Genomic DNA, 23,630 nt, shown 5'->3' with positions numbered 1-23,630 from the left:
AGACTTTCCCATAATTACAGTATAGAGAGAATAACTCTGGCGCTTGTGCCTATTAGAGCTGCAACGCATGGGCGCTTCAGCCAGTATGGGAATTATGGGTGGTGCACGGATTCGCCTAAGCTTCATACCTAAGGCTCTGTCTTGCTCCGTGTGGCCTGCGTACGTTTTGTCACACGATAAAATTTAGCAAATGTAAATTGGCTTCCCAAGTTCAGAACTATCCGTTTTTTATCGAAACAAACACCAAAACACAAAAATAAACAAAGCCACAAGTGCGTTTGAAGCAGCAAGCAGGAAGGTAAGTCAAATCCGCGTACTATTCATCATTCACGCGGTTTCTGAAGGATCATAGCGCCGGATTTCCCTCTATATAATTGTAGGAAACTATGGCGGTTACATTAACGGCAAACTGGAGCAACAAGAATAGCGAAACGAGTGCGTCAGCTGATCTGACTGCTGCGCTCAAGCACGCGTGACGGCCGTAACGCTCGGGCAGCAATGGATCCGGAAACGAAAGGGGGAAGAAAAATCGAGAAAGACCGAGTATACAAAGTACGCTTGAAACACCTCGTAGCACAGGAAAAAGACACAAAATAAGACATCTGATATGTACAATTCCAGGCAGAATTTTCTCTTGGGGGGGGGGGGGGTGCAAACTAGTGTAACACTGTGTTGCATCGCAGCTGGGTGAGGAGAAGAGCATTGGTATAGGGCGAGTGCCGACGAGGCCTGATGGGGACAAGTGCTCCTTTTGCACCCCCCCCCACTGCTGACGCCCATTGTTTCACATGTAGAACCAACAGGCCCAATTCATTCGGTACTGCGGCAAAGTAAGGGTTACGGTTTCGAATGTCGCGGTGAAAATGGTGCAACCGCAATTTCAATGCTGTCAAAGCGACGACGAATGTCGCCTTCGTGAAAGGAAAAAATATGAACTAAACAAAACAGCTACCGGGCCGAGTTATATTCATCTCAGAATACGATCTTGCGCATAATCAATTAACAAGCCCGTACACTGCCACAGCACACGACATATGTAGGAGGACTGACGTCCGAAAGGTTAGTGACGCAGTATTCGCGAAATGCAACGTGTCAGCTTTAGCGCTCTACTTCAGTGTCGGCTGTTGATCGGATTGACTGCTGACAGGAAGCCTGACTTGGCTCTTTCAGGAGTTCAAGTTACATGACGAAAACCTAGTACATAGCTTTAGTAGCGCTTTTTTTTTTCAGTTCGTCAGGCACCTGCATAGAGAGTACGAAAGAACGAAGAAGGTTGGCACCAACAGGGTTGCCACCACAAGTCGGCGAACTCACTCTGCACGAGTCGACTAACTCGGACTCATATCAAGCCGTGAGTCCTAGCGAGTCCGGGTGGGTAATATTTCGGTGAGCTCGAGTCCAAGTGAGTCCGGCTCGGGAAAATTCCGGCGAGTGTGAGTGAGTCCCAAGCGCAAAATATATTTCATGAGTGAGTCTGAATTAGCTTTACAATTTCTGCCGACTTGTGGTTGCCACCGGCTTTCGAGTTAATTGACCATTTGCGCAAATCTTCAAGCTGGCTTTCCTACAAGGTTGTTTTCTAACAAAAAGTTCTCGTTCCGAGAAAAAAACCACACAGTCATTGTTGGGGGAAAAAGTCGTTTTGTCGCCTCGCGTGCCTTTACCGGCCTAGGAGTAGTAAAAATACGGTGAGAAAAAAAAACAATCGAGTTTTTCTTTTTTCTTTTTGGAAATACAACCTTGCAGGCAAGCTGACTTGCATATTTCTGCAAATGGTCGATTTGCTAAACGACGAGCGAAAAGTCACCAAAAGTCGTCATTTTTCTTCAAATTTCACACAAAAAAGTCGCCACGTGCAGCGTGCTTAGTAATAAAAATTAATTATGTATACAGCCCCGTGGAGTATAATACCATCTATAAGCCCTAAATTATACTGACTTTTTTCAATGCCAGTCGCCCCCGCTTCACCATGGGAACACTGAGAAAGGGCACGCATGCATGCACCAGCCGCGACCCTGAATGTTAGCACCTCATAACAAGTCTGTGACGGTTACAGTTGTAGGGAACACAGGTCAAAGTGGTCGCTACAGCATACAAGAAAGGGACGGCGTGCGTGGCCTTCCTGCCGATTAAGAGAAAGTCACTGCAGTGGAATCATGCGTCAGATAGTCGAATACCGTAATCATAAAGCAACGGAAATAAATTCGAAAACATTGCGTAACCGTCGCAATGGCCCCACTACGCTTTCTGTGCGGCCACGCTTACGCTAAACATTCACCTTACTGCAATTTCTGAAGGCTGCCCAAAGATACGCGATAGCGTTAAAAAGCTCGTTTTGCAGAAATTCAGGGGTAGGCGTGCTTGGTTGTGAGCGAAAAAGCATCATCTTGTCCGTGACTGAACAATCGAGAAGGATGAAAATAAAAAAATAAAAATTTCGAAGTCCGAGTGAGGATGCAATTAAGGTCATTTGCATGGCAAGCAGCTGTTCGACCACACTGTCACGCTTCTGCAGCTTCCATGCTTTACAAAGAGACACGTCCGAAAACTACGAACAAATGCAGCAGTGGAGAGTAGTACTGCAGCAGTGAAGAAGTCGACAACTAGGACGCTCGATAGTAAATAAGCGGCTGGCAATGTAAGCGTTATGGAAACACAGAGCGTTAAACGAGAAGTCAGAGAGGAGCAGAAGATTTACTAGAAGGCAAGAAGAAGAAAACCGGCTCTGAATAACTGCCAATAGAGAAAGGTAAAGGCGTGGGGTTAACCAACTGCATCCGGTTTGTTACCCTAGAGAGAAAGAAGTAAGGAGCGGGGTATTTCAAGGTGAAGCGCTTCACTGTTCCGAAGCGAGACTGGGTTCCTTTAGAATACCGTTATAAAGCGGGATTCTGTGAAGAACGATGTACGTGCTGGACGTTCTCCTGTTGGTTGTACCATCACTGATAACTCTCCAAAACCAAACAAGCTATAGTCAAAATAAGTGAATCGAGAATTGAGCTGCTCCCTCGAGTGCTAAAGAAAATGCGCTCTGTCGGAGAGGGAGCGTTCACACAATACGCGAGGTAAAATAAAAGAAACTGTCGCCTCTGCGCCCTCCCCCGGAATAGGCCTCGTGCGCGAGGACGGCCAGAAATAAACGCCGAGAGGTGCGGCTTGCAAGCAGCAGCAGCCGAGGCTGTTGTCACACGCGCTGACAGGCAGCGACAGAAACGGCTCGTCCACAAGCCGCAACATTGAACAATAAGGGCTCATCTTGGCCAGCAAGGATAATGGTTTGAGTTGGCGACACAATTGTGCGCACCACTTGTCCTTGCTATTTTCAATCTCGAGGGTCCCGTTGCAGTCTTGTACTTTGGGACCCTCTTCTGTATATTTTACTCCCTGTAACATACTTTATGACATGATAATAAACTGATTGATTGATAAACTGATTGATTGATAACTAGGGGCTAAGATTTGGCGAGATATACCGGACTTCGGATCAATTTCTGCAAAAGATAAATTTACCTTCGTTCAGCTTCATTCTGTGGTGCACCGTTGTATACGGCCAGTTCACTGAATGCGAACACTGCTCGACCACTCACAGTCATTCGGTGTGCCCCTTCCCGAGAGCCACATTAAAAGTAAAACTTTTCTTTGCTCTTAATGAACATACCAGACAATAGATTTGCACTATATTAATGGCAAGAGATTTATTTGTATTTATGCAAAAACGGAGCATGAATAACTTTACAGTATATATCTTACCACATTTCATTTTCTGGTTTCCTTGCATTTTTCCAGCAAATATAGTTATTGTAGTGATCCTCACGTTCACAATAGCGCGTTTGTCGGTAACAAGTAGCGCGTCTGTCGATTACTTTGAGTAGGTTAGTCAAGCATACGTTGGGGAAATCAACAAGTATATGTTAATTATGCGCTGGCAAACATGCATTCAACCGAATGGAGACAACGCTGGAGCCGATGTTAAAAAGCAAATATCTTGCTTCGTTCATAGCTGTGTATGTTTCCTCTGTACAAGATCACTAAAGTGATTTCTTTCCCACTCCCCCCTTGGTGCTTGAGGGGAATATTTTTGTTATAATTAAAAATAATTTTGAGAATGCGAAAAAATACATTACCGCTTACTTTCTGCTTCTTTTGAGCTTCTTTTGCGAGGAATTATTTGCTCCCTAGTTCGGTAGCATTTGGAAACTGATGAGTACCCGCCAACGCCGAGCGGTAGGCCGGAGTATCTTCTCAAGCCACTACGAAAATCTATCGGTACCCAACGGCTCTAGGAATCGGGCCTAGCACCTCCCGCAATGGAGACGGACCCTATAACCCCTCGACCCCCGCGGCGATTTGGTTACACTCGCTAAAGCCGAAGGTTGCATGGAATGATTTGATGATTGATATGTGGGGTTTAACGTCCCAAAACCACTATATGATTATGAGAGACGCCGTAGTGGAGGGCTCCGGAAATTTTGACCACCTGGGGTTCTTTAACGTGCACCCAAATCTGAGCACACGGGCCTACAACATTTCCGCCTCCATCGGAAATGCAGCCGCCGCAGCCGGGATTTGAACCCGCGACCTGCGGGTCAGCAGCCGAGTACCTTAGCCACTAGACCACCACGGCGGGGCAAGGTTGCATGGAAGCCCGTCTGATCGGGACGAAACACGAGACAATAAAACGACAGACACCGAACAAAGGAAAAGCGAATAAAAGACGTTTCAACGTCGCTGCGGAGGCTTTATTCACTTTAATGGACATGCTTATGGGACTTGCCTTCAACCAGAGTTTGTAGATGCCACCGAGCTAACAAGCGACTAATCAACAAGAACCCCACCCCTCCATCAAAAAAAAAAAGGGGGGGGGGGGCACGACTTTTGCGAGGCCCTAAAGAAGCGGGACGAACGAATTATTCCATTCTTGAAAATATTCTTAACTAAACTACAATAAAAAAGGACACTCAAGAAGGGGAGTTGAAAGTGGCGTAACTATTTTGTAGAGTGAAAATGTGGCCGACGTATGTCAGACTTCAACACTCAGCTATACTCCAAGTTATCAATAATCACGCTATTAGAGAGCAACAAACGCGCAATGTGTGAAAATGATCATTAAGTATATTTTCTGGAAAGTGCTTAATAAGCCAAACTGCAAATTTCTACAAGCGACTCAACGAAAAAAAAAAAGCCCGCATCCGCTCATTATAAACGGGACAGGACCCCATAAGCCCCTGTATAACTTCCTTTCGCTTAATTAAAGTGAACAAGGCTTTCGTAGCGAAGCCGAAAATTCTTTTGTTCGTTTTTGGTCTTCACATGCACCAGTGTTTGTTGTTTGTTAGCCTTCAAGAGGGATACGAGCATTAACATCAATTGGTGCATTTTGGAAAAGCAGCAGAAATGAATACAACCAGCCGTGTGTGCGAGCAGCGACTACATGCCAGTTTTCAGTTAACCAACACGACGTTATGTTGCCCCGCCGCGGTGGTCTAGTGGTTAAGGTACTCGGCTGCTGACCCGCAGGTTGCAGAATCAAATCCCGGCTGCGGCGGCTGCATTTCCGATAGATGCGGAAATGTTGTAGGCCCGTGTGCTCAGATTTGGGCGCACGTAAAAGAACCCCAGGTGGTCTAAATTTCCGGAGTCCTCCACTACGGCGTCTCTCATAATCATATGGTGGTTTTGGGACGTTAAACCCCACAAATCAATCAACACGACGTTATGTTCATGACGTAGCCGTAGTAAGAACAATGTAGCTAGCAGTATAATAAGGTTTTTTTCGGCATTGTCACCTTCGCTTCTTGCATTATTTTTATTCGGGTTTCACCAACAAAGTCTCTTCTCCCACACCAATAACAAAATATTCGCGTGGAGCTTCCCGAGTGTATGAGATAATTTTGGCAAGATTGCGCGCAGGACGCAAGTACTCTAGTTTTTTTTTTTTTCCGAGAACTTCCACAATCGCCAGCAATTAAGATATGATTCTCAATGGCGCATGCATAAATACCGGCGCGTCTTAGCACAGATCAGACTCAATCACCGACGCTCTCTTCACAGCTATCACTGCTCAGTGTGTACCGCCGTAGCCTGAGCTTTCCCTTTCCCTGGCACGGGTCCTTCAAAACAAACGAGTTTCACCTGGAATACGGCGACTGATGCATTTGTCCACGCCGCGACCATGTGACATGGTCGGGAGAAGCGCCGCTCTACAGAAGAGGAAAGGTTGGAGGCGCCAAAAAAGTTATACGGAAAGGGTAAAAATAATAACAAACCCGATGCGGAATCGTGCAACGACACCTTCCTTCTCGGAAAGACCAAACACGCATGCAAAGAAGAAAGTGGCACCGTAGTACGTTTACAACAGCGGCAAACCCTGGCGGCCGGCCAGAATTGACACTACGTGACGGTCAGCCGCTCGCGTGCCGCCGCAATGTTTGCGGTGATACGTGGGCGTCTGTGGATAAGGCTGCGTTTATATTGGCTCAGGCAGGTGAGCGAAATGTTTGCAAACAAACCCGCACATGGTCCGTTCCTGCGTAAGGGCCAAGCGATGTTCGTAACCACAGCTAGATTTTTTTTCACTTGTCTGTGAGCATGCACTTGCTAATTGTAGCTATAAAGGTGTATAATTAGAAGCCTCTCGTATTAAAGCATCCTTCTTTCTTTTTCGTCGTTTATTGTAATCCCGAGGGTTCTAATAAGAAAAAAAAAACTACACTGTAGCTATTTGGCAGCTTTCAGACAACACTATATGGAAGGTGCGATTGTTAGTCCGAGGCTATCTTCGGTTCATCCCAACTCGGCGCAGTACAGACAAAATAGCTGGATTCGTGTTTCGCAAGACTTCTTTAGAGGAAAAAATCAAAGTGTAAAAACCATCTGGAGCATTATAATATCGAACTGATAGCGTTTAACGTCCCAAAACTACGATGTGATTATGAGAGACGACGCGCACGGGGCACGGGCCTCGAGCAATTTCACCTCCACTAGAAATGCAATCACCGCGACTGAGATTCCATCTCGCGGCCTTCGGGTCGGCAGTCTGCACCACGGCGGGTGAACCATCATGGACAGCGCCAGATGGGCTCAGCCGCAAAGCTCGTCGATTCCTGACTTTCATGGCAGGAGCTTCCGTTTCTTCTATACTATTGCAAATCTTCCAGAGTTTGGATTGCAGCCCCGTGTCCCTCACCACCAACTCACGGATTCAAAGTGACGGATAGCAGAGAAGGCACCTCGGGAGGTCGTGTAAACGAAAACTGCGCTAGTCTGTTCCTTACGGCTGTCATAACTCGTTCCGCCAATCACGATGGTCTTTATGTCCAAACACAAACTCGCCCGACAGTTTTTCAAGATTCTGTAATGCTATGCGCGAGCCACAAAGCTCAATTCTATTTCAACCCAAAGCATTGCCGATATAAAAGCATTGCCGATATAAATTCAATCTTAAAAAAAATTACAACGAGGTCGCAGTTTCCCTTGGTGTGCATTACGACAGAGTGAGCTGAAGCCACTTCCTTTAAATTTATGCGTCCTATTTTTCGCCACCGATTTCTCACTGACAGTGTTTCACACCTATTTCTATGGCGGACAAGTTCATCTTTTCAATGTTGTCTGTCGTTTGTCAAGCTCCTCACAGCAATATAGTACAGGCTTTTTTGGCCTTAGCAGTGCACTACTGCATACTTATATTTGTATTTTTATTTATTTAAATATACAAAGTAGACATATAAATATACACTCGGAGGTACCGAAGTGAAAACTGTCGGCGGGGGGGGGGGTTACAAAACATAAATGGGGGTTACAATAACCTCGGCAAACAGTGAGTTATGCATTTTATGCAGTATGAAGTGCCTCAATAGCAAAGGGGAAAGCTAATTATAAAAAATATCTATACGATAATGTATATGACAGACAGACTGAAAAAGTAAAATAGAATAAAGTACACAATTTCAGACAAGGATAAATGGCACGCGCCGCCAGCAACGCGAAGAGACTTTTAGACACACTTCGCGACATTTAAAGGCGACCAGTATAAAGCGCATTGTGTAAAGTACATTTCGCGTATATGAACAAATACTTCGTTTACGAGCTTTTTTTTTATTTTAAAGAACAATCTCGAGTGTGTCAACCAGCCTTCCCCGAGCTACACTCCACCCGTGAGTTAGCTTTCATTACGGCTAATCTGGTACCACTTACCGCACGAAAAAGTATCGAGTCTGTCTCAAATCGCTTGTTTTCAATTTCAGCGCGTTTTGACTGCGTTGCCTTTTGCTTGTACCATTTTCTGTTGTAAGGGCCGATCAAGATTTTGTGACGACAAGCTATTCACTGAGGGATGAGACGCTCTTTCTTGGTTGATGATGTGGTGTCTTGATCTTCGGCGGTTGATAAATGGGCATAAATTCTGAAAACCACATTTAGCTTGAACATAGCGCTCGTCTCGTTTATATGTCGTCTCGCGTATATGTTACCGACTTGTGTCGTATATTTGCGCTATAGCTCCTCTGATATGAAATACTAACCCCCGTATTCTAGAACCTCCCTTCACTCAACGCTTCGCCTTCACTAGAGAAAGCCGATGGGAGCGCCATCTCTAGGTACGGCAAGTCACTGCATATCAGCGATAGTCTGCTGCGATTCTTGAGCAGCACAGCGTCATTTTCAGCCGAGTGGTGGCGCAGTGCTCAACTCTGTCAAGTCGAGTCGAGGAGCGTTTGTGAATACGGGGGGGGGGGGGGGGGGGAGGGCTAGGCATGCCACAACTGAACGTCTTGAATTGCGACCGCCCAGGGACGATCCCCTCTGTCAGCGCAAGACGAGGAAGCGGCCGTAAAACACCCGTGCACTCCGTCGTAGCTCAGGGCGAGCGGCAACGAAGCGCCAGCTGCGGCCAATCGTGGCTGCGCGATCCTGCTTCCTCTCTCCCCCAGCGAGCCTATCTCAAAGTTTCAGGCATTTTAACACGTATTTACCGCGTCCGCCAGATATCCGGCAATGTAGACGGCCCACCCAAATTGGGAAATCCCTCCGTCATCGCGCACTCAACAGTATCAGACCGCGCCGCCCGGCAAGATTTGCAGGTTTGCACGGCCACAGCACCGGACGCACATTAATTTGGTGGCGGAATAGAGCACACAGGGCGACATATCCGAACAACACCTGACAGCGAAAAAGACGAAACACACACACACACACACACACACACACAAACGCGCGCGCACGCACGCACACTCAAAAGCAGCCACATTTTCCCAGCCCTACCTAGGAGGACCCCTGAAACTGGTAAACAAGTGCGTAGACAGGGAAAGCGGGTTGGGGCTCAAACCCCCTTGAAATTGTTCAATTTCGCAAGTGTATTGTTCAATTTCGCAAGAGACAAGAAGAGAGCAGAGTGGATTAGGGGACAAACGTGAGTTAAGGATATCATAGCTGCAATAAAGAAGAGGAAATGGACATGGGCCGGGCATGTAGCACGTAGACAGGATAACCGCTGGTCATTAAGGGTCACCAACTGGATTCCCAGAGAAGGGAAGCGGGGTAGGGGGAGACAGAAGGTTAGGTGGGCAGATGAGATTAAGAAGTTTGCGGGTATAAATTGGCAACAGCAAGCACAGGACCGGGTTAACTGGCGGAACATGGGAGAGGCCTTTGTCCTGCAGTGGACGTAGACAGGCTGATGATGATGATGATGATGATGATGATGATGATGATAAATAAAGACCCACACACAGTCACACAAAAACAATAAAGTATGGTTGAACGCCCCCTCCCTCCCCACCTATCCAACACCCCCCCCCACGCCCCCAAAAAAACTGGCTATGTTAGCGCTGGTAGACACACTCTAATAAACAGTTTAGACACGACTTTCCACTTGGCGGCAACTTAAAATTATGTATTATTTTTACCTTGGATTTCATTTTGGTTCAACCGGCGCTATAGCTTCCTTTCCAGCTAATGTAAAAAAAGAGAAAAAAAAACACGCTGATGGGAGAAGCTCCGCTAACTTGGAGCTGCACACGACACGTCATGTTACAACCTTCCGAACTTACCGTTGACAAACCTACCAGAGAAACGCTATCAATGATACCTTAAATAAAAATAGATCAATGAGTCAAACATTGGGCATCAAAGTCGGCCAAGCTTATATATTTCTTTGGACAGTTTGAACAAAGCTGTTGCAAGCGTCGATAACTTCAACGAATAGCTCGAACGGTGTAGATGCTGCGAGGAGCCAAGGCCGCGACTGATATGAACTCAATAACTCAAGCTGTCACAGAACAAATTGAAAGCCGTTTTCTTATTCACAAAGCGGCCCCACGATCTCGGAGCGCTGCATGTGTCTACCCCCTGCTAGGAGCCCATCTGCGACCGGTGACAGCATCTGTGATATATCTCGCTTTCTTGCATGCCTGCCTGCGCTCAGACGCAACGCTATTAAATAGGTTAACAATATCTAACCGCGATGATCTTTGCATTCAATCGAGGTTCTCATCGTTACCAAAATGTGTTCTTCGTAGTGTGCCCGTCGCTTTGCGCAATTAAGGCGACGTGTTGGCTCAGCTAACATTACGCTGCACTTCAATGCTATCTAGTGGCGTAGCGAGACTTTCGGGGAGGGAGGGGGCAACGCCTCGAGATGTTAATTTTCCGCTGTGTATGCTATGGAGAAAAACAATCCGAGGGGGGGGGGGGGGGCACGGGCCAGTGTGTCACCTCCTGGCTAGGCCCTTGCTTCTATCATGCCAGCCCAAATAAATTACGCTTTGCGTAGCGCAACTATACTTGCAATGAAATGCAACCCAAAAAACGAAGGAAAGAGGTGGAAATTTAGGTGCGCCTTTTCCTTTGCCAGAGAAAATACTGATGAGAACTAACAGACAATGGTGCCAAGGAAAGTATAGTAATGATATCTGGGACGTTTTACCTCCCAGAACCACCACATGATAAGGAGAGACGCCATAGTGGAGAGCTCCGGAAATTTCTTAGACGTAAACTGACATTGCACAGTACAGGAGTTTCTAGCGTTTCGCTTCCATCCAAACGCGACCGCAGCGGCAGGGAAGTATAGGGCAGGGGATTCAAGCATGCGACCGAAGGCTCCAGAAAAAAAAAATGAAGAAAAAAATGCTTGTGACATGGGTAAATGGAACTGACATTATTTACTGGTCTTTCTAGATTAACAACGTGTTCTTCTAGTAAGCTACAAAGGCGGGACTGGTTTCAAACAGTTTCTTTTTCCTCTGTTAGGCACCTCACGGTTACTATGCGGTGAAGCGCAAAATCTGTATTATTAAATCGGCATCCAGACTTGAGTCATTCCGGTGATCATTAAATATGTTTATCGAATTCTGACGCCAAATCCTCCTTAGAAATGATCCATGTATGAGATATGCGGAATGCGTTCTCTTAAGTGGCAGCACGAAGTGACCGACCATTAATCATAACGGTTCGTGGGTTAGAAACCAACTCCTGCGTGGATATGTACAGTACCGTCCTCTGTTAAAGGGAACACTCAAATGATCACCCGCCATATTGTGGGCCTCATAACTGCAAGCAGACATATGAACATTGTTCGTGCACGGCACCAGTCTATCCAAAGAAGTCAGAACAGTCAAGCAGCAGCAGCCGTATGCAAATCTGAGACACTATGTTTTTGCCAGAGAGCAAAATCTGGACATGGTTCAAACGAAAGTGTTCCCTTTAGCTGTGAACCCGTCTGTACATGCGGTGCCAACAGTGATTTCCGCACAGCCAGGGCCAAGGAAGAATCGCGCTGTTCAAGAAGTCCTGCTCAAATCACAAGGGCTCTTTGTACGAACGTTAAAGTGGTGCAGCCAGGGAGGTGGTCTCAGGGTCAGCTCCCCCTCCGAAATGTTTACATATTGTGCGCGTATATATGCACGTAAACATGCGTCCCAACATATATAAAGCAACAACACCATTGGCAACAAACAGTACCGGAAACTATCGTGAGTGTCCCGTAACACTTGAAAAGCATGTTGGTACGTAAACACACCTATCAATAAATTATTACGTTATGACGTAGTTATTAACTATAACGTCTCATTATTACGTAAGCATTGTAAACAAAGGTGGTATGTCATATAATACTCCTTATGTTGCCCTACTCAGACACCGTATACATAGGTGTTTAGGACCTTCTGTGAATGCAATTAATCACCCTGCCATGCAATCGCATCTCTCTGTGATGTGTCCCCCAGTGTCGCCGGCGCTTGCTCGTGCTCTGCCAGTAAAATGCCTCAAAATTTACAATGCTGAAGTGAAGCTTCAAAGGGGTGAGGTTTTCAATTCACCTGAAGGCTGGTGGCTAAGAAATTTTGGGGCACGTATATTACACATGCGCGTATATTATAATAAATTATTACGCCCAACTACACCACCAGCATTCAGTCGTATGTGTATGGTTCAGGTCGAGCCAAGTACTCGAGCTCTGAGCCTGTACTATAGGGGTGCTGTAACTGGTGTTGAAGTCCAGTAAAGCTGATCAGATGATTGACAACTCATCACGCACAACGTTTCAAGAGCACTACACGTGTGCTCCAGTGAGCTACTAGTAATGTATTTGCAATGTAAATGCAAAACATACTGTTTTTGCACCCCCGCATAATAACTTGCGCATATGTATACATGTACGTGTGCGCACGAGTACTTCGATGTGACGACGGATGGCAGTCGAGGTTTCTGCGATCAATATCAACGACTTCCTTTGGGTAAGTTCACCTAGGCGACACACGCGACTGAACAGGGCGTATATATACGTGCGGATCGATGGTGAAACGAGGGATCACTGGATCTGACACGACAGGGTTTGATAGCAGGAAGCGTCACCCAACGGTTGTAAACCGGCAAGCACACACGAGAAGGCAACGGAGCAACACAGAAACGCACGTGCAAGAATGAAGCTTTCACGGCCGTCGAGCACTGTCGTCTTATCGACGCCGAAGCAGCAATCTCATCTGAGAACGGAGAGCTGCTACTGCATAGACGCTGGCGAAAAACCGGCCCATTGTTTTCCTTCCGGCTTTTTCATTTCACGCTGGGGTTCCTGGCGACCTCCCACCTCTGGCTGGGTGTGCGCGTGTGCCGGTCGCGGTAATAAGGCTAACTGCCAGCAACGATCAACTCCAAGGAGGGGAGCCCTGGCGAAAGCAACCCGTACTCGCTCTCTCCTGCTCCGAGGGAGGGTTCCCTCTGAGAGTACAGAACGATGCGCAGGCGAAGGTCACTTGCCAAAGACTGCGGAAATGCGACCTCCACGGCCTCAACCGAAAAGAAGATGAAAACACACACAACGGCGCCGCGCTGCTTCTCGATACGCGTCCAAAAGCGAAACTTGCGCGGCCGCGCTGGCGTCGGAAGGGGACGGTATTTACGAAAATCGGTCGCACCGACTGTTCTGCCCAGCTCTGCCGGGGGGCTTTACGTCCGCCTTCTCTCGAGCCCGCCGCGATGTGCGCGTGGTATGGGCGCGAGATGGAAGCCCGTCGTTCTGCTGCTGTGGCGTTCCCACCGCAAGCAGAGTGGCGGGAGGGAGGGGTGCAGCGGCGGTTTCGTACGCCTCGCGTGGCCGCCGCGGCAGACTCGTCGCTCGCGGCCAGTGGTACCCCCGCACGAGTGAAAGTAATCGGGCTAGCAGGATATATATATCGCGCACGCACGCACGCACACACACACACACACACACACACACACACACACACACACACACACACACACACACACACACACATTGTAGCGGAGAAATATCTGCAGCGCTTACCGTTCTCGGCAGGGTCCCCTTTTTTCGTAGTGGCGGCATTTCCCATGGCTCACTTTCGACCAACTCGCTCGACTGCGCGGCGATCACTCCGGCCCGTACGTGCGCACGGTGCCAAACGTCGTCGTAGCGGTCCCACACCGTCGAGAGAGAGCCGAGACCCGCGGAAAAAGGAAACGAAACAAGAACGGCGACGGAAAAGAACGGCCAGTAACGAAACGGGCTCGGCTGATGCTGCCGGCAGCGGCTTCAGTATCAACACCGCCGCGAAAGCACTTGCACAAGCACGGCACACGGCTGGCAGACGGCCCCTAGTTGCCGCTTGCAACGTTGCGGTCCTCGCGCAGACAATCTCTGGACCCTACGGTATCCGTCTTGGGCAAGCCGCTCCCCGCAAAACACATTTAATCTCACGTCAAACAGTCAACAAACCGAGCCGCCATCGAAGAAGCCTCGCACAAGACGACGGGTCGCCGCCGCGCCGTGTTCTTCCGCGAGGCACCGCGGCGGGGCAGCCGCCGAGCAGACCTCACCGGCGCTGCGGCAGATTTTGTAATCGCTTCCGGCGCCACTGCGACTGCAAGTGCACGCCACGAACAGCTGGAAAAGCACGTTTCTCGGCTCTGCTTCTTTTCTCCGCGCGTGAGCTCCGAGTTGAGAGACGCCGAGTCGCCGCACTCTTTGTAAGCGCGCGCCGCCAAAATGTGGGCGGTGCGCAGGCGAAAGCAACATGGCGGCGCGGCAGCCTCGGCCCGACTCGCTCGCGGAGACCGAGTGAAGGGGTGAGTCGCGCGCGCGAGAAAGAAAAAAAGAGTAAACGAAAGCGCCGGGAGGGGAGAATCCAACGGGAAGGAAAGAAAATATCCGATTCTTGCTCGCGAAAAGGGCCTGGCGACGCTGTCCGCGAACTGAGCGCGCGAAGCGGCGAATTGTTCTGACAGAAAGCACAGGTGTGTCCTCGCCGGTAAAAAGAAGTGCCACTCGGAGGCGTTTAGCTGTTGCGTAAAACGAGCCGATTCTCTCTCCGCACTCGACAGTGGGCACGTGACATCACCTTGTTTTCAACTGTGCAAAAATAAAAAGCAAATAATAAGCAGCGCTGAGCTATTGAGTAGCGCTCAACGTGGTCTTTCTCACGAGATGACAGAGATCAGAGCAGACTTCGCTCGGCTCATGCCGAATGCGCGAAGTAGCCCGTGAGCAGGTGCCGGCACGTCGGCGGGCCATACCCGGGCGATGAAGTGTTAAATTAACAGTAAGAAAGCAGCCCTTCCTGTCCTCTTCCGATCACGCATAGCTCGTATGGAGTATCGTATCCGCAACAGGTGGCGCCACTAAGCAAACGGAGCGCTCGGGGATAATAACAAAAAAAGCAATGAAAATGAATAATAAACGAGCATCTGAACATATATGTATATAGGCCATAGAAGTGTTTGGCCTCTATTCGTAGAGTTCATTTTTGCATTGTCCGTGTTGCTCTTCAAGTGACGGCAAGAAAAGGTGGAAGAGCAGTTGAATAACAAAAATAGAGCCGTCGTTCGATGGGAAACCTGAGCAGATGGTAACGCGCAAGTGCTGCTAGATGACGCGAGAAAGCATGCAGCGAATTCTCTACAATATGTAGTCCCATATGTGGAGTTATTAGTGGAGTTTCGAGGCGCATGGGCCATGGGTGGCCAAAGGGCACCACGTTTTTTATGCGATGTCTTACTTAAATAGAAGAACGTATTCAACTCGGAATTTGAAGTTATTGATGATGCGCAGTGGCATGATTCATCCTATGTTATAGTTATCACAGTCCTCCATTTCGGGTTTAAAGTATTTACCCTCAGTTTCAGAAGAGCTCATTCGACTTGCGCCATTCATCAGGGCCGCCTACTGGACTAGCCCAACTTCAAATGACTGTCATTGGAAGGTTGGAATGAAAGTGCGATTCAACTGCAGCTGCGATTCTCCTAGTCTTGTGAAGATGTAATTTCATTACACTTATGCGGGCACATCAATAACAGTACAGACTTGTCAACGACTAAATGATTCCTAATACATTTGGGGACAAAAAAAAAAAAAACAGGACTTGCGAACCTTGACACAAGGAAAACGTCAGAACACCACAAACGTGTCTTTTCTTCTGTGGTGCTTTTGTCTATGTTGGCACGAACTGTCCATTAGAAATAATGCTTTCAGCTAGCTCAGCTCTGTTACCCTAAGAATTTTAGTAGTTCGGTTGATGTAGAACCTAGTCTAACGCTGAACCAAACTGATATCTGCGGATTGTCTTACCTTTACATATATTCGTATATGCTTGAGCGTTACTAATAGCGTTATTGCTCGGCTAGGCGTGGGAGAATCGCAGCTGAAGAGATTGTAAACATCATAATGTGCGTGCACGTCACAAAGCACGGCAAACTATTCACTGCAGTGATAGAAGTGTATATGAACTTTAACGGTGTACTGTGGCATGCTGCTTGTCAATCAATTTTCGAGCAATGAATGAGAGAAAAATAAAAAAAATGTTTGTTTTACGACAAGAGCTAAGCTTGGTGTACAGCCGATGATAAGCAAAAGATGCATGGTGACGATAAAAGACACTGTTAGATGCTTGCGGAACCTTTACCAATAATTGCCAATTAATGCATTTATTACAGTTATACTGCCCTTAATATATATATATATATATATATATATATATATATATATATATATATATATATATATATATATATATATAATGCTGTTCGATTTGTAGCACTACAATGCGTGAAATGTATTACCACGCTTAAAATAAGTGCACTTCAATCCCTTACTTCAAAAGCATGTTTTCCTTTAGTTCCTGGTCATCTTACGTATTATTGAAGTTTCATACATTTTAGTTCGCTTTCCTCTGAGAGACGATATCTTCAGACTTCCCGAAAGGAATTTCTGCACTCAAGGGAGCAGAGGGCTGTTTCTGTCTTTAGGGTGTACTGACACGATTTGAAGACATCGCGAAAGGGATATTTTTGTTTCGTTCGTATGCACTGTCAACGCTCTCAAATATATTCGGTGCATTCACAGGCACGACAATACTCGTTTTAGGGTTCTCGACACCAGTACTTTTATTTACAGGAACATTAATTTTTAATTCATATAAGTCCCCATTTAAATATTTTTGGTTTCATTAATATATATTGTTATATTCTTTGCATCGTTGTATTTGGTTCAACAACAGTGCTGGCAGGCAGAACGCGCGGCTTCAGAGCGTACCTCTTCGTCGAAAAAAAACAGAAAAAAAAAGATTCGAGAGACCCTTCCCAGGAGAAACTGCGTTCCTCTACAGCGCCTAGCAATTGCCGTTTCATGCGGCAGATGCTGCAGTGTTTGTCGAAGCCACGCACGACATGTGCCCGGGTGAGGGAGCGAAACGGTGTGAATTCTTCCACGAGTGGAGAGGCCGCGAGTTGACGCTAAAAATAGCGAGAGACAATTTGCCTTTCGTTGAGTTTTCCTCGTCGGAGGTCTTTTATTCACGACTTGTGAAATAGCTGCAGCGATGATCAAATAGAATCGCTAAACTACATGCGCAGGCCAATGACGTGGCACCAAGGTCACAGTTTTTTCTTTTCTCTACAGTCACATATTAATATAGTCGCTCACCGTGTTTCGAGAAATTTATGTACGCCGCAAGTTGTCGCTGATAACATATTACTCTCTGTCACAGCTGCCCAAATGCGTGCGTGAAACGTGCCATCGCTACTTTCTCAGTGGCAGTTCAAAGATAACCGCCTCATCGGACGGCCGTACTAATAGTACTCATAGGACTAACTGTGGCCGTGGTACGGTGCTTCTAGCCACCACAACCATGGTTTGTGTGATACGCGCGCTCATTTTTCTCGTGACCGCTGCGCTCCATCGACGACCGCTAGAGGGCAATCGCTCCGGCCTTCAAGGGTGCCTCACCGCAGATCCACAGGCAGCTTAAATTGCGTCAAGTAGCGTCCTCCCGCGGAGAATCGGGTAATTGCTGGTGCTGCGGATCACTGGAGCGCGCTCTTCTTCAAAGCCCGTACTGCATTCGTGGCTAGAATAGCGAGTAGAACGGCCGCCGCGCTGAGTGCGCATCATGCAGGGACCGCGTGTTTTTCTCGTGACCTTGCGTAGCGGATGCGCGTCGTATGTTTCGAGTCTTTAGTTGTTTTGTGCGTTTGACTTTTGCGCTACAATAGGAGAGTAGGTTCACCTCCAGCCAATTCGGCTACCGTATAAAGCGCTGCATTTACACTATTTAATATAAAAAAGAAAATATTACAAAAAGGGTAGTAACTGCAATGGTTACTAACGTTCTTGGATCGATACCAACTTCTTGAGACCCATTCACTACGTAAATAACCTAACAGTTGGTGGCTGCGACCGTTAACCTTTTGTTAGCTGTTTACTATCTAGGTTAGTAACTGCAAGAAAACGGGTAGAAACAGCTGCGGTTACTACCTGCCTTGGACCTTTTTTTCCACCCGACAATTAAATACTTAAATTACAATTGTAGTCAAAACCTAGCGTGCGTGAATTAATAACTGGAGTCATATCGACATATCACCTTCAAGCAGGAACTGGCGAAAAAAAACAGTCCATGGATAAAAAAAAAGTCATAGCGTATCACCTGGTCTCGGGCGTAGTATATAATGCCTCATTTTCGAAACTCACGGCGCAAGAAGGAAGCATACGAAGTACAAGACAACACGTACTTCGTCCGCGTCCTTCTTGCGCTGCGAGTTATTGAAAATAAATTATTACCAACTAGCACAGACTTCCCTTCTTATTCTTATATAATGCCTCACAGTGGTACTTTTATGGAAAATAGACATGACATTGTTTTTTCACTACGATTAACTAAAGGTATTGTCCTACGTCCCCGAGCATGATCACGATAGCGCGTAGAATCATAGGTCAATATTTATCATTATTCATCGTTGAACAGAGTTGCTCAGTGGTACCAGATGTGTTCCTCGAATGTACGCCTATAAACACTCCTGGAGTCGTTTTAGTGTATACCACGCATTAAAGTTGATGTTGCGTGTGCGTGATCTTCTCAGTCATGACATTACGTGTATAATTACTCGAGCTTGTTTCGTAATGATGATATCATGAATTTCTCCTTCAATAACAACTCGGAACATTAACACGTTGGTAACGGTCCCTACCTTTTTTTTTCTTTCTAACAAACTTTATTTTAATATATATGGTTAGCAACGGCTAGAGTAGTAAGTGTTACTAATTGCTGTTAGTAACTGCTAATGTAGCAACACTTACCGTTACTAGCTGCAGAGTAGCAATATGTGTGAGAATCCCTTACTACATGAAGTTAAGCATGAACATACTTAAAGAATGGTTGTCTCCCTCCAAGAAAAAAAAATATCACACGCAAGTTTGTCTTCTACGCGCCATGTATGTCATTTATTAATTCGTGCCAATTAACCTAAATATAAAACCTGCTCGTACATTTTCTTTAAATGAGTAATACTACATGACTATCCTTTGGCACAACTTATTCATAATATTCAACAGACTTGAAATAGTCACTTCGGCGCATCGAGTTCAGAATGAATGCTAGAAAGAATTGATTTGCTGTGATAAGTCGCCGCGCCCTAATTCCAAGCAAGTGTGACTTGTATTTGTAAGAAACGTTAAATTTCTATGTTCTTTCATCAAAAATGTTTTCACCGCTGCTTTTTTTTTACAAGTGGGTATTACACTCAGTTAATTTGATAAATATACTAAACCATGCGGTCTATTTATCACATATAATAATATATGCGTATTATTATGATTGAAAGTTGTCCGTCGCTCGCGACATTACACAATAAGTGTGGCAGCTTGGGCTGGTTGGTATGGCATGACGATAGTTACAGCACGAGAACAAAACCACGACACAGAGACAGTGTCCTTCGTGTCCTTGTCTTCGTGTCGTCCTTTTGTTCTCGCTCTATAACTATCGTCATTACACAAGAATTATTATTATTATTATTATTATTATTATTATTATTATTATTATTATTATTATTATTATTATTATTATTATTATTATTATTATTATTATTATTATTATTATTATTTATAAACTGGTTCACGGTATGATATCCTGCCCTTTGTTTCTTAGTTGTATAAATTTTCGGATACCGCGTAAATTAACTAGAGAGAATCGACCACTTCATGTACCTGCCAACTTTGGCAATACTTCCGCTCAAAGAATACAGAGCCCATATAATGTTATCTTTCATCATCTTGATGTTTTTCACAGTCAACTTTCATTGTTTTCATCTCAGCTTTAAACTGTCTTAAGATAGTTTTTCATAATGTACAGATTCTTCCCTTTTCCGTTTTTCAGAAAGCTTTCCACATAGTTGTGTACATCCCCCTTTTATTTCTCACTGCCATTCCACGATTCTCGTCTTGTCTTTCATTTTTCTCATTTTGCGCTGATTTATTTTTGTCTGTGTGTATACACTCTTTTGATTAGATTTTTTTCTGCAGACTGTATTGTATTGTTTATTTTTATTGTTTTATTTTTGCGTGCGCATGCACAAAGACCTTGAGGTTGTTCCTGGGCATGTTAAATAAATTATTGATTGATTGATTGATTGATTGATTGATTATTATTGCCACTTAAATTGACAACAGCCACAACACAACTATGCATCATATAATGCATAAAAACGTTTCTGCAGCGTTTACGGTGTTGAAGGCCTGAATTATCGTTTCGTAAGACGTTGTCTGGGAATAGGTTCTCACATTACAACAAAAAAACATCATTCATGCAGTGGATATATACAACACAATGAGCAGTACAAACACCTAACAAGGAACGGAAAGACGGTAATTATATGCCACGCCGCGGTGGTCAAGTGGCTAAGGTACTCGGCTGCTGACCCGCAGGTAACGGGGTCGAATCCCGGCTGCGGTCGTTGCATTTTCAATGGAGGCGAAAGTGCTGTAAGCTGTGTGCCTAGATTTGGGCTCATGTTAAAGAACCCCAGGTGGCCGCGATTTCCGGAGTCCTCCAGTACGGCATCTCTCATAATCACATGATGGTTTTGGGACGTTAACCCCCCCCCCCCCCCCCCCATATCAATCACTCAAGGCGGAAATTATGAGAGGCCAGTGAAAGAAAAAAGAAGTGTCACTAAAAGAAACAACTGCAACTATATTTGTGCCACGTATTACTGATGCGCTATATCAGATAAGCCTCACAGATTTAAACAACGCTGATATAAGAAATGTACTGTCAGTCGACAAACGATATCTGTACTATCTTCGCATGCATCGCGACCGTCTACGAAGAGCCAGCCGCAAGCGACGACTGCAGTGCGTGCCCTTTGTTTGTCCCTGCTCAGCGAGGCTACTGAGCGCATACAATCTTGTTTGCTCTCGCAGTGCACGCCCCGGGACTATAAAAAGACGTCGCTGAGTCGATGGAACGAGATCGAAAAAGAAGACCTTCATACACACAGAGTGCTTGAGAATGACGGCGAACAAGGAAAAAAAAAAGGAAAATGCGGCAGAGCAAACACGCAGCGCATGCTTTTAAGCTTCGTAAACAAAATAGCTTCTGTTCAGTGAAGATTGTGTATACTTAGTGCATCTCTTCGGAAACACAAAGCGTCGGAATATTAGAGACGTTGCGGCAAACGCTTGAAATGAGTCATAGAAGCAAAACAGCGCAGAAGAACAGGGACTAAGAAAGACTGGACACAACCCGACCGCTGACGGCCCCTGAAAATTTTCACTGAAAGGAACATCACAGTATAGTATTACTATAATGCTCTTAGAAGGGAATAAAACTTATTACGACACTCCTGGCTATAAAAAAGACAGTTACAATAATCCAAAAACAGAATTTACTTATCCTGGAGGGCGATTGCAAGCTTACTGACGCAGTTACGCCTTCTGTATTCTGCAGGCCTCCGAAATTTCTCAACTGATCCTGGCATGCCCAGTAATGGTATATATTAAGTTCTTTCAATAAAAATAGTTCAGCTGAAAGTCGGCGCTCGTTTTGTGTTTCCTCTTTCTCAGTCCTTGCTCTATAGCGCTGTTTTCCCCATACCAGCTGTGAATTGTTGCCAACTTGCCAAGTTTTCAATTTTACTCAATTGGGAATAATACTCGCCATTCGCCCTCGTAGAAGCTAGGTCAAGTACTGGCCCCCTGTGCGTCACATGCCTTGTACAGTACAAGTTGCTCCAATATTCATAGAAACTGCGCTCAGCCGGTCATGAATACTGGCAATTTCTACGGCTGAGCAAAGTTACACGGAGAGAGGTGGAAATATTCTTTTTTTTTGTACACTGGCTGGCACCTGATGACAATTCAGCTAGATGGTTAATATTTCTGCAGATTTCAAATACGTTAAAGAATACACTCGAGCAATACTTTCGCCTATTAACTCGATATTTACCCGCTTTACATTGGCTATACGTCTGTGCGCTGTGTTTAGGAACGGAGCCTCCCACAGAGGCCAACTCAATTTGCCCACACACATCCCAAACGTGTCTCTGCTACACTCATTTCATGTGGGCGACAAAATGACCAAGCATCCACCCTACAAGCATTGCAAAAACCTGTCATGCATATCGAGCGGTCTAAACACGGACACGAACTGGGATATAACAAAATGGGTTTCACAACGTCCCTGTTGTTCGAAGTGGTTGCGGTGTGCCCACGCAGGCACACACGTCCAACATCGCCATCGGAAGACGAGTGATTCTTCACGGTATTATGCTTTTGTAAATACTTTGTAATCGATAACTTCTCCAGTTTATTAAACAAGTGTCCGCTTTGTACTGCGCTAACATTTTTCGTCAGCCACAACTAAGCGAAAAAGATATTCGGGTTTAGTATATGTCACCGAACGTATAAAACCACAATAAAGTTATAACACCCACTTCACCATGAGAAAAAAAATATATATTTATGTGCTTTTTACTAGCTGTTCTGTGGGGGCGATGGATTAATATCTCACCTGTTCGACATGCAAAACACGAGTCGAAATAACTATAAGGTGGCTCAAAACAAGCGAGCACTTGCATGAAGCCTATTCTACTCGCCGCATGACGGTTCGAGATGAAAGTAGCAAGATAGCTTGTACACGTGTGACCATGCATATTAAAGAGCCACACATGCAATCGGCTTCAGAGACACCAAAGCAAGACGATGCCTGGCGAAATGCAACGAAACACTGTGACAAGGCCAAGACCACTGGGACAGTGTTATAGAGGTGAGACGAGAAAACATGATGAAGTATAGGAAATGAGGCTTAGGTGGCCAGGAAATGAATGCACTGCTTTACGAAACCAGCAATTGAGAGTGAAAGCGTGGTAATAAAAATACAACAACGAATATACAATAAAATGAACAACGAAGACAAGAGAATAAAAAAGAAACTATCACGAGAGTTCATTTTGCACTTGAAGGCGAAACGTGTGTATGGCCTTGTAAAGACGAACACACACACGCACAACACATATATATAGGACGCAACTCGCGAAAGCGCATAAGTACAAAATTACATATTTAAAACATCAAAACATTAACGATGTGGAAGATGGAAGATGTGCAACACGAGATAACATGAAAGTATCCGGAAGAAATATTTACAAAATTACCAGAAATTATTGAGGCGGCGGAAATGGCTATAGCACGCCTTCAATCGAGCTGACAAAAAAAATTAGGCTTTTATAAAAGGAATAGGAAGGGTGATTTGAAAATGGTTTCTTCAAAATGGCCCCGCGTAAGCACCCGTGATCTTATTATTTCTATTTTCTATTTATTCAGTAGTTCCGCCCGCGAATAAAAGTGTGAGTTGGCGCTTGGCCCTGCACCCTCT

The 23,630-nt window shown here is 45.7% G+C and overlaps 1 protein-coding gene across 5 annotated transcripts in view; it reads right to left on the bottom strand.

The window, feature by feature from the left end:
- Positions 1 to 23,630, bottom strand: part of Pka-C1 (Protein kinase, cAMP-dependent, catalytic subunit 1) — a 304,993-nt gene that overhangs the window by 59,852 nt on the left and 221,511 nt on the right. Inside the window, exon 1 of one of the 5 annotated variants that reach the window (XM_037431647.2) lies at positions 13,778 to 14,649. The exons of the other annotated variants lie outside the window; for them this stretch is intronic. Coding sequence (XP_037287544.1) covers positions 13,778 to 13,823 — 46 coding nt within the window. The 5' untranslated portion in view covers positions 13,824 to 14,649. Of the gene's footprint in view, positions 1 to 13,777; positions 14,650 to 23,630 lie in introns of those variants that run through there. 5 annotated transcript variants of the gene reach the window in all.

This window comes from Rhipicephalus microplus, chromosome 10 (assembly GCF_043290135.1).
Source record: "Rhipicephalus microplus isolate Deutch F79 chromosome 10, USDA_Rmic, whole genome shotgun sequence".
Classification (NCBI taxonomy): domain Eukaryota; kingdom Metazoa; phylum Arthropoda; class Arachnida; order Ixodida; family Ixodidae; genus Rhipicephalus; species Rhipicephalus microplus.
This window is presented reverse-complemented; position numbering and strand designations above follow the sequence as displayed.